Here is a 13,866-nt window from a genome sequence, read left to right as displayed (position 1 = left end):
AACTCTAAAAGAGGGGACAAAGAGGGCTGCGGAGAGGTTACTGTTGAGGGGAGAGGCTGATGTCCCCAGGAAAGGGACTGGAGTCTGCCAGTGCCTCAGCAACTTCTCTTTGTCTATCCATCCTTGGGTCTTCCTGTGACACCATGTTACTTGAAAAATCCTGGAAAAGAAACATTAGCCTCCCACCCCACTTCTTTGGAAAGAAGAGTGATCCAACTCCCCTCTTAAAATCCCACCCCCATGATCTCCATGAAGGCACCTGACTCCTTCTCTTATGGATTCATATCCCACCACTCCCCAAGGCCACAGTTCCAATCACTGGATCTAGGTAAACTTATCAATTTTTATTTTAAGGCAAAAATAATCAATGGACATCAAGGTTTCAAGACAACTCAACAACTGGTTTGTTTCTGTATCCTCTGTCATGATTCCAATTACAGACATGTCCTTTCAGCCAGGGTCTGTGAATTGGCACCTCAGGTTGATGGGTCAGGCTGGTGGTTGCCATCCACATCTCCATCCCTGTCAGAGGTATCTTCAGTGGAAAGGGGCATTAACTCCCCCAGGCCATGTCCATCCTGTAGGAGGGGGACACTGGACAGAAGCAAGGCACACCTTGAGTACGGGGACAGAAGCAGAGCAGGTGGGGGCTGAGCCCCTCCCTGCTGCTAACACGCTGCCAAGAATGGATTCCTCAAGTGGCAGGAGGGCCAAAAGACTCCAAGCCTTGAGAGGTCATTCAAGGAACAGGGTATGGTTGTGTGCTATTGGGTCCCTGTTCCTCAATCACAAAACTTGTGACTTTCCTCCTAATATTCCTAGAGTGCTAATGCCCAGGGAAGTCTGGGGAGGAGGGGAGGAGGAAGTTGAGATGGGTGCCCCTGGTGACACAAGAACCCCCCCTCCACTGTATTTCCCTCCCCCTGAGGGATTCCCACCCTCACACAGTACCCAGCTCCCTCCTACCATGCACCCCAGTCTGGGGTTACAGAGCCTTGATGGGTCTTTGAGACATCCAGTAGATCATGGCATCCACCAGTAAGGTAGGCATGTAACTCATGGGGAGGTAGAGGAGCTTGGCATCCCAGCCAGATGAGTATCGAGTGCGGGGGTGGCAGGCTGTTAGGGCATGTTCCACGCAGTTTGTCACCAAGTACAGATTGTTGCAACATGTTGACTTCAACTTTTTCGCTGATTTCTTGACTGTCCAAAGGGAACAACATATCGTCACCTTTTAATCTTGCTTTGGGATCAATTTGAGAGAAGTTTCTAAAAGCACCCCACCTCTCCCCACTCATCTCCAGGTTGAATCCATGGATTTCATCGGAGTGTGTCCCGACTCCTTCCCACAGGAACACTCTCCACACTACGCCCCCTCTGGCTCTATTCCTGGGAATATGTGCTCCGCAGAAACTGAGGTCTCTACAAACACTAGAAATGTAAGCACCTGAAAACCAGCTGGCTAATGCCAGCTTGTCCGGAATCCATGCATGTCTTCCCTCTCTGGCTTCAGTTTCCTCCCCAAATAATGAGGGCATTAGAGGAAAGCGTGGCCCCTAGGTCTAACAAGCCTGGCTCTTCCTGAGGTCAGCAGGTGGCCACACGGGACCATGGGGATGGAGTTAAATGTCCCCACTGTGTGGGCTGAGTCAGAGCCTGGAGGCCTGACCCAGTCTGTAGGAGGAGCTGGGATGGGCTCAGGCTGCCCCACAAGGGTTTGTCTCCCTTCCCCCCAGTCCACAGCTCACTCACCAGATGCCAGGAACTTCTCCCCATAGATCTCCTTGACCTCTGGGCTGGCCTGATCCCATGCTTCCTGGATGGCCCTAGAAATCTTCTCAGAGTTGGTTACTCCAGTGTTGAAGAAACCAGGCTCAATCACAGCCACCTTCACCCCAAAGTAGGAGAGCTCCCTCCTGCAAGACAGACAGGCAGAGGGGCAAGGACGTCAGAAGGCTCGGGGACAAAACACAACAAACAAACCCGATATACACCTAACTTGGGATTGGGGTGGGATAAACTCAAAAGCTCGGACAGGTTCCAAGAGCAGCATCCAGGGGGAGAAAATAATGATGATGTATCTCTGCATAAGGTGTGCACATGTTTTCCAGTACTGTCCACACGCGTGCTGGCTAGCTCACATCCTACCTCTTCTGCTGTGAAGCACCACTTACGTGCCATCTTTTCCTATTTCCCTTCACATCCAATCCATCTCCAGACTTTGCCCATTTTACCTCCTGTACCCTGCTCCCTCGTCTGCCTTCTGTCCTCTGAGGAACATCTCTGCCTACATCTCAGATCCCCGACACCCAGAGCCAACCTCTGCCCTGCGGCCAGTGGGTTCTCCGGAGGCTGATTTGACCACGTTGCTCCCCTGAGTAAATCCCTTCTACGGGGTCCTGCTGCCAATAGCAAGAAGGTTTGCAGCCTGTCCGGGGCCCCCGTGTCTCCTTGAGCCCACCTGCCCAGCATCCCCTCTGCCTGACCAGGCCTTGTCCACTAGCCTAGAGGACCCCACAGCATAGGCAGTCAGCCATTACTCACCCTGGGCTTGGGCTCGAGTCGTTCCCTCATACAGGAGGCCTTCTGACCCTACTTTGCCAGGTTTCCAAGTTCATTTCTTCAATCCTCAGCTCAGGCCATTCTCTAAGACTCTCCCCTTGTTCTACTGGCCACCACCACCACCATAGCTAGCTAAGTTAGTCACGACCAACGTGATAGATGGTCACAGCATTTGTGTCTCTCTTGTCCCTTTCTCAGCTGTCAGACATTTTAGGTCAGGGACCTTGTCTTGTTGTCCTCAGACACATTTGTTGTGCACTCACAGAAATGCCGAGAAGCATCTTGTTGAACTGAGTCAAATGCTGGACCTCCATGTCGAGGGCCCCCTGAAGCTGAATATTATAGGAATTATGGACATGAGCTCTGTAGCCAAATGATCTCAGGTCCAATTCTGCCTCAAGCATTTCCCAACTGTGGGCCCTCCTCCAGGGCAACCATAGGTGAAACCAACTGTATAGGCCTGGGGCCCATCCCAATGCCCAGAACACGGGAAGGTGCTTCCCAATGAATTCCTAGCACGAAGCAAGACAGAGGCATCTGGAAGGAAGAGCCTTTGAGGTTGTGAGTGATTGAACCCCCTGGAAAATCTCCCCCAGAAGCACAGAAGCAGGAAGACTGAAAGGATGGGCTCTGTCCCAGTCCAATACCTGAGGGAGTCGGAGAAGGCCTCGACGCCATACTTGGAGATGCAGTAGCTCCCACCCAGAAGGGACACCCGGCCCATGATGCTGGAGATGTTGACCACGCGGCCCCTCGCCTTCCTCACTAGGGGCAGCAGGCTCAGGGTCACCTCTATCAACCCCAACAAGTTCACGTCAAGTATCTTCATGAAGTCCTGCTTGGTCAGCCACTCGTTGGGTGCCGAGGGAATGGAGATGCCAGCATTATTCACCAGGCCCCAGAGTCCTGGTTACAGGGTAGGGAGAGAGCAACACCATGTGCCTGAGTGAGACACGACTGTGGTTCCAAGTCACCTTCCAATCCACTTTTTTTTTTTTTTTTTTTTTACCACATCAACAACATCTACATGTATAAAGGAAAAGGGTGCAAGAGAGGAAGTGAGAATGAAGTGACTACGGGGCATCAGCGTTTGCACGCACACTGAGCTATTGGACCGCAGGGATGTTCCTTCTCAACTTGCTGCTCCTCAGTGCCTGGCATACCAGGGGCAATAAGCCCAGCTTCGTTAAGAGTGTGCCCAGGTGCACCCAGATGGCTCAGTCAGTTAAGCGTCTGACTCTTGATTTCAGCTGAGGTCATCATCTCACGATTTGTGAGATCGAGCCCCGCATAGGGCTCTGTGCTGACAGTGTGGAGCCTGCTTGGGGTTCTCTCTCGGTCCCTCCCCCACCGGCTCATGTTCTCATTCTCTTTCTAAAAACACACACACACACACACACACACACAAAACCATTAAAAAGTATTTTTAAAAAAGAAAAAAAAAAAGGATTTGACAATGAAAATGCTGATCATAGGATACATAACTATGTAACTGACTCTGGAAACTGATATTTGGAAAATCTCCTTTTATCTTTATCATCTTCTATGTTGTATACAAAGAGCATGTTTTACGTTTTTAATCACAAAAAAGACATCAATGATGTCTTCTTTCCCGAAAAGGGCAGGCAGCATAATAGAGGGGGAAGAATAGGACCCCTCACCCACATTTGACCAAAAGTCCCTTCAGCTCCCTCATAAGCCTCAGTGTCCTCATAAGTTAAGTGGGGCTGATCTTAAAGCCCTGCAGAGGGCCCGGTGGGAAGGAACCAACAAGAAAATGTGTATCTGCTGAGATCAGGAGCCTGGGTCTAGCCTGGCTCAGCCCCACGCTGCCCCGTAGCAAGCCTCAGTGTCCCAACACCTCCTCAGACTATTGGCCCTAAACTCAGGCTGAGCTCATTTAACCCTGGGCTCAGACTCAGGCACTCAGGCCTTCTGCTCAGGAAACTCCAAAGCTTGAGGCTTCGAAAATCAAAACATCCTGGGAATCTTCCCAGTTAGCAGAAGAGAGGTCTCCCTTGCACAGAGAGAAGCAACAAAGAGGCACAAACAGGAATCTGGGCAGTACCTCTGTCTCCCACACGCTCCTTCACCCACTCGGTGGCCGCAGAGATGCTCTCTGTCTCGGTGACATCCAGGATCGCCGTCTCTAGCCTGTCTGACGTCTGGTCTCTCAGCTGCTCTGCCCCCTTCTCCGTCAGACACGCGGCCAGCACCCTCAAGCCTCGCAGGTCCAGCTGCCTGGCCAGCAGGTTCCCGAAGCCTGAGTCACAGCCCGTGATGAAGACGTACTTGTCTCGGAGGTCGCTCACCACCTGCCTCTCCCGGTACCAGCGCAGGAGGTAGTACAGGCCCACGAGGGCCGCCAGGTACAGCCACATGGCTTTGTGGGGAACACACAGGCTGAAATGAAACAAGAGTGTAGCCGGTGTTCAGACAGGATGACTTAGGAACACACAAGGTGTGAGTAGCGGGCCAGCCGCCAGGCTGTCTGACATGGAGTCCTCAAGTTCTTCCTGGTCACTCCCTTTAGTGAGTACTCTTGATTCCGGCCTCAACTGGCATGCTCTTCGGTACATTAATGCTGTTTCTACTAGATGCCATTGGATTTCACAAAGAATCCTTTGACATGAGGATACTTTTCTCAGTCACCTTCTCCTGGTCCTTCCACTCCTCCCATTTTCCTCTGCCCACCTACTCCCTCATACGCACCCCCCCAACCCTCCCCCCCCCCACACTGGAATCCCCTATGTCCTAAATCTCATGGTTCAGAACTGTCTTCTTACTTTGTTCCTGTTCGAGGCTGTACCTCTGGTCTCCCTGACCTACTGGAGATTCTTACGAAGAAGATATATACATTGCGAATCGAGATGCATGTGGTTTCAACACCCAAGTTTGCTACCAACCAGCTGTGTGACCTTGGCTGCCAGCTTATGCTATGAACCAGGGTTTCCTTATCTGAGCCAGATAAGAATTCAGAATTCATTTCTGAGAAGACTAAGTCATTGTCACTCTCACTGAGATCGGAGAAGGCAAAATGTTTAAGGAATAGATTCCCTCCAGATACAGTATTTCTCTGGGGCAGAAAGGTGTTCAGGAGACTAAAGGGGTGTCTGATATTGGAGGCAAAGTTGGGGGAGAAGGGAATGAAGGTGGGCACATGCAGGAGAGAGACTGTTTCCAGTTGCTGGGAACGTTGAAAGGAAGCACTTCAGCAAAGCGGGGCTCACAGCTGCTACCCTTTCAGCAGGCCCCGGGTGCCTGCCTGCATCGCCCTCTGCCCCTCCCACATCCAGAATTTCAGACACAGACTTGGAAGGCAGAAAAGACTGGCTTGCAGAGGACCTAAAACCTCACGCAAGCAGTGAGGGCTGTAAGCCCCATAACTGCAGAAGTATCCCCCAGCAGGTGAAAAGGACAGAAAGGGGTACAGATTAAGCCTTTAGTTGAAACTGTTATGTGCAGAGAGGTGGCTGTAGTCCTGAAAGCATTTATCTCTTAAGGCGGGAAGCGGTGGCAGCCTGGCAAGACCTGGTCCTGCAGAGCCTCACCTGTTTCTGCTTCCTGGGGGTCACTGCCAGGACCCTCCTAACAAGGGCTTCCTCAAGGGCAGTGGAGAAGAAGGCAAGGAGGAAGGAAGGAGCCCTGGAAACTCTCAGCGACCCAAAGAGACACGTATGTCCAAACCCCATTAAGGGATAAGGCCGTGTTTCTTTACTTGTAAGGAATTGGAGATTTTTTTCTCAGTAACCACAGATTCCTTCAACCATCAACTTTCAAGGGGCCACGTGGCAGAGACACCTCCCAGCCCTCAGCACCTGCTGCTTCACTCTTGTAAAGCCTCAAAACAACGTGACCGCCTGTCAGCGGTGCCAGGAGCTTCGGAGTTCATTTCTCTGAAATCACAGGAAGTTCAGAGAGGATAGTAAGAGAAAGAGGCTGGGGTGCCACTCACCTGGGAGCTGTGGGGCCCAGAACGAGAAACCCCGCAGGGGCGCCAGGGGAATGGAGACTCGCTGCTGCGGATCTCTGCGCTGAGATCCTGCACAGGACGTCCAGACGCTGAGATCCCCACGCACGCCCCCGAAAAGGGGCAACTCTGCCAGATTCCCCAGACAAGCACCTGTAACCGAGCGCGCGCTGGAGCGGAGGTGCGCGCCCCCTGGTGGTGCCCTGCCGAAACTCAGCGAGACTGCCTTCCCGTGGGCGCGTCGCTCCCACCCATTCCCTCTTCTCCACCGGGTGTGGATCTTCTGAAGAGGGGAGCCATAGGTGATAGAAAAGGGAGCTGGAAAGGACAGGGAGTAGGTACCAATTGTGCAACTTGTTTCCAGGCCTACAGGTAGGCAGCTTCCACTATCTGGAGTGGGAACGCAAAAATGCAGAGACACATCCGTGCCTTCACTGTGAGGATCTGACGCAGGGATGTCATCCGAGTGTGTCCCGACTCCTTCCCACAGGAACACTCTCCACACTACGCCCCCTCTGGCTCTATTCCTGGGAATATGTGCTCCGCAGAAACTGAGGTCTCTACAAACACTAGAAATGTAAGCACCTGAAAACCAGCTGGCTAATGCCAGCTTGTCCGGAATCCATGCATGTCTTCCCTCTCTGGCTTCAGTTTCCTCCCCAAATAATGAGGGCATTAGAGGAAAGCGTGGCCCCTACGTCTAACAAGCCTGGCTCTTCCTGAGGTCAGCAGGTGGCCACACGGGACCATGGGGATGGAGTTAAATGTCCCCACTGTGTGGGCTGAGTCAGAGCCTGGAGGCCTGACCCAGTCTGTAGGAGGAGCTGGGATGGGCTCAGGCTGCCCCACAAGGGTTTGTCTCCCTTCCCCCCAGTCCACAGCTCACTCACCAGATGCCAGGAACTTCTCCCCATAGATCTCCTTGACCTCTGGGCTGGCCTGATCCCATGCTTCCTGGATGGCCCTAGAAATCTTCTCAGAGTTGGTTACTCCAGTGTTGAAGAAACTGGGCTCAATCACAGCCACCGTCACCCCAGAGTAGGAGAGCTCCTCCTGCAAGGCAGACAGGCAGAGGGGCAAGGACGTCACAAGGCTCCGGGACAAAACACAACAAAAAAGTTTGCCAAGACATCGTTTATATTGAATATGATGAATAAAATGCAGGAAACAATTTCATAGAATACCATGAGGTGTTGTTAAAGTGCTGAGAACAGGACCTGGCTCCAGCAATGCCCCCAGCCACCAAAGCAAGCATTCAGGCTGGGTCCCCTGTCTCAACTCCTCCTCCAGAAAGTGAGTCTTCCTAGTCACTCAGCATCAAGAAATCCAGAACCGGGGCGCCTGGGTGACTCAGTCGGTTGGGTGTCCAACTTCGGCTCAGGTCATGATCTCACGGTTTGTGAGTTTGAGCCCCGCGTCGGGCTCTATGCTGACAGCTCAGAGCCTGGAGCCTGCTTCAAATTCTGTGTCTCCCTGTCTCTCTGCCCCTCCCCCACTCATGCTCTGTCTCTCAAAGAATGAATAAACATTTAAAAAATTCTTAAAAAAAAAAAAAAAAAGAAATCCAGAACCTCTGCTGAGAGAGGAGGAATTCGGGGAGGGCACATCTTCATCAGGGCACCCTCTCCCCAAAACTCCAGAGCTCCAAGGTCTCAAGGTGGGGGGCAGTGGAGAAGGAAGACCCTCTTCTGATAAGCTGGGTGAGGCAAAGAAAGCTAGTATGACTTCAAGTTCTGGAAAACATCCTGGGAATCTTCCGAGTTAGCAGAAAAAAGGTCTCCCTTGCATAGAGAGAAGCAACAAAGAGGCACAAACAGGAATCTGGGCAGTACCTCCGTCACCCACACACTCCTACACCCACTCGGTGGCCGCAGAGATGCTCTCTGTCTTGGTGACATCCAGGATCACCGTCTCCAGCCTGTCTGATGTCTGGTCTCTCAGCTGCTCTGCCCCCTTCTCCGTCAGACATGCAGCCAGCACCCTCAAGCCTTGCAGGTCCAGCTGCCTGGCCAGCAGGTTCCCGAAGCCCGAGTCACAGCCCGTGATGAAGCCGTACTTGTCTCGGAGGTCGCTCACCACCTGCCTCTCCCGGTACCAGCGCAGGAGGTAGTACAGGCCCACGAGGGCCGCCAGGTACAGCCACATGGCTTTGCAGGGAACAGGCAGACAGGCTATGATCAGAAAAGGGTCTGGCCTCCTCGGTCAGGATGGCTGTATAGGCAGTCTGGCCTCCAGGCTCTCTGGCATGAAGTCTTTAATTTCCCTCCTGATCATTGTCTTTCCGGAACATTTTTTCCTATCCTCAACCTGTCTGCTCTTTGGGCTACTTTTGTAAGTGCTGACATATGCCCTTGAAAATCCCAAATCCTGCCCAGAAAGATAGCTTGCTGTCAGCAGGGCTCCCTCACCCTTTCCCTGCCCTCTGCTCTCTGTGTCCATGTGACTACACATGGGGTGACATGGGCCACTCTGCACTGGGTCCCAGGTTTAGAGCTGTTTCATTGTTCTGCCAGCATGCTGGGCCTTGACATTCCCAAGCTCAGGAGGGTTCTTAATGGGAAGCTACACTTTGATTCAAGACACATGTGCATTCAACATGCTCTCTGGGCCTGGGTTTCATCATCTGGCTCAGGACACAGAATTCATTCCTCAGGAATCTAAGTCACTGTCAGCCTCTCGAGGGGTTAGAAGGAGAAGGCAGAGAGTATAAGGTCCCCTCCCTTTAGTAGGGAAGGGGCAGAAAGGTGTTCAGGAGACTAAAGGGGTGTCTGATATCGGAGGCAAAGATGGGGGAGAAGGGAATGAAGGTGGGCACACGCAGGAGAGAGACTGTTCCCAGTTGCTGGGAGCATTGAAAGGAAGCACTTCAGCAAAGCGGGGCTCACAGCTGCTACCCTTTCAGCAGGCCCCGGGTGCCTGCCTGCATCGCCCTCTGCCCCTCCCACATCCAGAATTTCAGCACAGACTCGGAAGGCAGAAAAGACTGGCTTGCACAGGGCCTAAAACCTCACGCAAGCAGGGAGGGCTGTAAGCCCCATAACTGCAAAAATATCCATTCAGTTGTATCCCAATGATGGTGGGGAGGAGGGGGGAGCTGCCCCCTCAGCAGACTCAAGATAGGACTGGAGACTGGACGGAATAGCTGCCCATGGAGGGGCTTCAGGATGAGGCAGATGACATCACATCATAAAAGAAGAGTGGGCACAGCTGGCGATGGGGCGGCTTTCTCAGGGCACCCCGGTGGCCTCTGACAGGATTGGGCTCTAGTCCCTGCTTACATCCACTGAAATGTACCAAGCTCCTTCCCCAGAAAAGAAGCCTGGGAGGGAGGGGGTCATGCAATAGTTCAAGGGATATTGAGGCCGGCTTACATTGGACCTCTTCGCCCTTGAGGCTCACCCGCCATTGTGGCAGGACCGTTGAGTTGTGGCCCTAGGCAGAGCCCTTCAATAAGTTTCTGTGGTTGTGTCCTTCAGGAAGCACTGGCAGAAATCAGAGACCTAACCGGTGCACAGCTCCCTGACACTCTGGAAAGACAATCTGGATGTGGTCCCAAACACCATTCCTCTTGAACATCTCTCCCCAAGAGGCCACAGAATGGCTGGATAAGAATTGTTTGGGGGGGAGGGGTAGAGAAATGGTAGAAATCCAGAAACTCCAGGTAAAGCCTGAAGCAATGATTTCATCTGATTGAAGCAGTATGGGTCGCCCATGTGCTGAACACTAGAGCCTTGAAGGCTGCAGCCCCTCGGGGGCAGGGACCGAGTCTCACCAGTTTTAGTCTTCTAGTACCTGGCAGCACCTGGCGTCCTACAAGATGAACACATGCGAAAGTAGATGACCCTCCAGCATCCCACTTCCCTCTCCATTTTCACCTGCATTTCTCACATTGTCCTGCCGTGAGATTCCCCAAAGCCTCCCTTCCTCCCCTCTTAATGAGGGAGGAGGTTCAGGATGATCTTGTGAGTCCTTTCCATTTCAACTCTCGGGGAGTCTAAGAATCTATGTCGTGGTCAAGAGGGAACCTTAGGAAGTCAAGGCCTCCGGAAACGCTGGAGAAGTCAAGGGGCATTGCCGTCCAGCCCAGGTTACGCGCTCAACAAAAGTTAGGAGAAACTGACTAAATCTAGGATCAACAAGGAGTGTCAGCACATCTACGGAGACCCTGGGGGAGGTGCTAGGGATCAGGAAGTGGAGGGGGGAGAGTTCCGAGGGAGGGACAAAAGCCAGGAGATGGATAGGAAATTACAGGGTGGGGAAGAGTGAAGGCATGCTGGGAGGCTGCTGGGTGGTGCCAGTTTCCCTGGGGACCTTCCAGTGTCTGTCGGTCCCTCAGAGCCTCCTCTTCCTGGCACTAACCTTGCACACCTCCACATACATTCTCTTGGGAAATCATAGGGAGGAAACAGTTGTCCTTCATCTTGTGACAGCAAAGACATTTCACCTCCCATTTCTCAACCCCTCCCCAGGTCATCCCATGCTTCTCTCCGTCTCCACAAAGGGGACTTTGCTCTCACTCAAGAAATTTCCCAGAATTCCAAAGGCTGAGTCACCTCCACCCAAGTGTATGCTGTGCTTCTAAAACTTTTTTATCCACAAGAGGCACTTCGAGGGCGGTCAGTTTTAACCTTTTGGACATTGTGGATCCTTTTGAGAATCTAAGGAAGACTCTAAGCCCCATAAAAATGACTTAACACAACATACGGGATTTTGAATATGCTTTTCAGGCAGTTCGCAGACCACCTAAAGCCATTAGGTGCCAGGAATCTAGGTCAAGAATCCCTATAATAAGGATTTACAGTGTGACACAGGCTAGTCGTTTAACCTCTCCGTGCCTCACGACATGATAGAAGCCTTGCCTATGACAGTGTAACAACTTAATGAGGATCAAACAGTACATGTCAATCACAAATGCTAACTTGTCGCTATATCGCTTTTGTGGTAATTCATAGTGGCATCGGGAATATTCTTGACCTTTCACGTGAGAAACAGAACACCAGACCACTAAATGAAAGAGGAAGCTGGTGTCGATCCAACTGAGAGAAAAACGGCTCATAGTGGTGGGACTGGGCAGAGGTATCTCAACGTAATTCCCCAAGAAGGGACCTCTCCTTCCTCATCCCCAAATAGTGGGAAAGGAACATGCTTATGCCAAGCACTTTACGTATCTCGTATGTCCCATACAATAACCCCTGAAGGAAGCATCAGTCACCTCACTTTACATATAAGGAAACTAAGACTCAGAAGGGTAAAGTGACTTGTGCAAAGTCACACAGCTACTAAGTAACAGAACACGGTGTCAAAGACAGGCCTGGTCCCCGAAGTAGCGTTAGCTCCACTGTGCCTCAGCAAAGAGCGAGTAAGCAGGAAAGAGCTGAGCAGAGCCAAGGACAGGGTCGCTGGACCACATCCTTCTTTGGGACGCCCGGGGACCAGGCTGGTGCCGTTGGGCAGATAAGACTGCCTCCCTGGCAGGGGGAAGCTGCGGCAGGAGGGCCAAATGACCTCTGTGGCTGGGCTTGGCTTCTGTACTCAGTGACCTGCTGGCAGCTAGGCTGGGAGCGGAAGTACAGTCGTTGCCAAACTCCTCAGCCTAAACCAGTCCGCAATCCATCCGCCCTCAACACACAAAGTAGGGTCCTCGGCCACACAGGCCAGACGGCCTGCCCAGCCCTCCTTCCAGGGTCCAGGCACAAGCCCTTGGCCCCCACCTGACCCTGGGAAGCTGCCTGCTTTTATCTGTGCCTCCAATAACTCCTCCCTGGTACCTTCCTTCCTTTCTGATTGTTGATTACAATATCTTGTCTACATTTTTTGGAAAAAAAAGTTGGGGAGGTGGTAGGAAGGAGAAAGAGCAAATTTCCAGGAATTGTTTTGCTGCTGCTGTTCCTGTTACTTGGAGCAAAGCTGTGTGCTGCTCCCCTCCTGCTCAGGTTGGCAAGAAGCCTGGGTCCTGCCCCCTCTGTCTTTCCCTTCCTTCCAATCTCTCTCTCTCCAGCTGCACACCTCCTCCCTCCAAAGAAAAACAGCCACATGAAAACTGCAGAGCTGTCACTTATTTCTTCCTGAGGGAGCAGCTTTCCCTCTGTGCCTCTGCCAGAAGGCACCCCATCATTTCCTCCTGCTGCACATACACATTCAGTGATGTGGGGGAAGGGGGGCCGGGGAGCAGGTGGAGGGTGATGTCTCCATACGGGAGGGAAAAGATCCTGGGGTCAAAGATTCGGAGACCCAGGAGACATGAGCCACTCGAGTGCAGTCTTGAGAGGAATGGAAACGGCCATGAGTCAGAATGTGTAGAGAGAAAGAACAGAGATGAGAACTAGGTCTTCCTGGAGGGTGCTTGATCTAGTAGAGCCTCCACCTGCATGGGTCAAAGGTATGGAGAAGGAAGTGAGAATTTTCAGAAGGCTCTCTATTAAAAAACGATATCCATAGGATAGAAACTGGGATCCAAAAGAGAGAGAAAATAGAACTGTCTGAAAAATCAAAGTAAACTACATTTTACATTGTCATAGCTCATCATGACGGATTTCTTGGTCTAGGGGCGGTCTGATGTGTGAGTAGAAGTGTGACATGATAAGAAATGTATACTTGGTCTCTGCCCCTAATTCCTGAGCTCTTAAATCCCTTGGAATTTCCCAGATAGTTTCAGGATGGGGACTGACTCCCAGAAAGACCAAGCCTTGCCTAGATGCTTGGAACGCCCAACCTCACCTCCTGTCCTCTGGGAAGAAGTCAGAGACTAGAGTTATAATTTATAATAGATCATGCCTTTATGTTGAAGCAGGCATAAAAATTCCAAAACTGTGAGGTTCAGAGAGCTTCTGGGTCGGTGAACATATCCACATGCCAGGAGGCCAGTGTACCCAACTCCATGGGAACAAAGCTCAGGACCCTTCCCGACCTCACACTATATACTCCTTATCTGGCTGTGCATTTGTATCCTTTATAATAAACCAGTAAACAAAGTAAATGTTTCCCTGAGTTTTGTGAGCCATGCCAGCAAATTATTGACACAGAGGTGGGGGGATTATGGGGACTTTGTAACCATGTTGGACAGAGTCATGTTTGTGACTGGCATCTAAAGTGGGAACAATCCTGTGGGACTGAGCCCTTAAACCTGTGGAGTCTGACACAAACTTCAGGTTGGTGCCAGAATTGATAAATTTTAGGACACCCACGGTTATAGGGTGTCCGGGAGTTGGAAAACTAATTGGTATTGGAGAAAAACCCCTACATATTTGGTGTCAGAAGTGTTATGAATAGAGAAACAGTTTTTCTATAGAAGGCTTTAAGAAACTTGCAGAATTAGGGGCGCCTGGGTGGCTCAG

The 13,866-nt window shown here is 51.6% G+C and overlaps 1 protein-coding gene across 3 annotated transcripts; it reads right to left on the bottom strand.

Moving 5' to 3' along the window:
- Positions 1–323: 323 nt before the first annotated feature.
- On the bottom strand, positions 324–7,577 carry RDH16 (retinol dehydrogenase 16). Of its 3 annotated transcripts, none has more exons than XM_086713040.1 (6): positions 7,423–7,577; positions 4,631–4,965; positions 3,210–3,468; positions 1,753–1,916; positions 967–1,203; positions 324–594 (listed from the first exon to the last, which is right to left on the bottom strand). In XM_086713040.1, the coding sequence occupies exons 1-5, from the start codon at positions 7,479–7,481 to the stop codon at positions 986–988; spliced, it is 1,035 nt and encodes a 344-aa protein (XP_086569166.1). In that variant the 5' UTR covers positions 7,482–7,577; the 3' UTR covers positions 324–594; positions 967–985. The 3 variants fall into 3 exon arrangements, with proteins under 3 accessions (XP_086569166.1, XP_086569164.1, XP_086569165.1); XM_086713038.1 differs by lacking the exon at positions 7,423–7,577 and adding an exon at positions 6,518–6,757; XM_086713039.1 differs by lacking the exon at positions 7,423–7,577 and adding an exon at positions 5,349–5,467.
- Positions 7,578–13,866: the final 6,289 nt, after the last annotated feature.

Source organism: Puma concolor, chromosome B4 (genome assembly GCF_028749965.1).
Source record: "Puma concolor isolate L17-30 chromosome B4, mPumCon1.1.hap2, whole genome shotgun sequence".
NCBI classification, from domain to species: domain Eukaryota; kingdom Metazoa; phylum Chordata; class Mammalia; order Carnivora; family Felidae; genus Puma; species Puma concolor.
The sequence above is the reverse complement of the archived record's forward strand: the minus strand, read 5'-3'. Positions and strand labels throughout refer to the sequence as shown.

Excerpts from the sequence above, each read along its gene's own strand:
- RDH16 (XM_086713040.1), bottom strand. The coding sequence starts at position 7,481 with ATGGGATCAGGCCAGCCCAGAGGTCAAGGAGATCTATGGGGAGAAGTT. Across the intron at positions 3,469-4,630 it reads GGAGCGTGTGGGAGACAGAG|GACTCTGGGGCCTGGTGAAT; the intron begins GTACTGCCCAGA and ends CCCTGTAACCAG. Across the intron at positions 1,204-1,752 it reads GGAGAAGTTCCTGGCATCTG|TCAAGAAATCAGCGAAAAAG; the intron begins GTGAGTGAGCTG and ends CCCTTTGGACAG.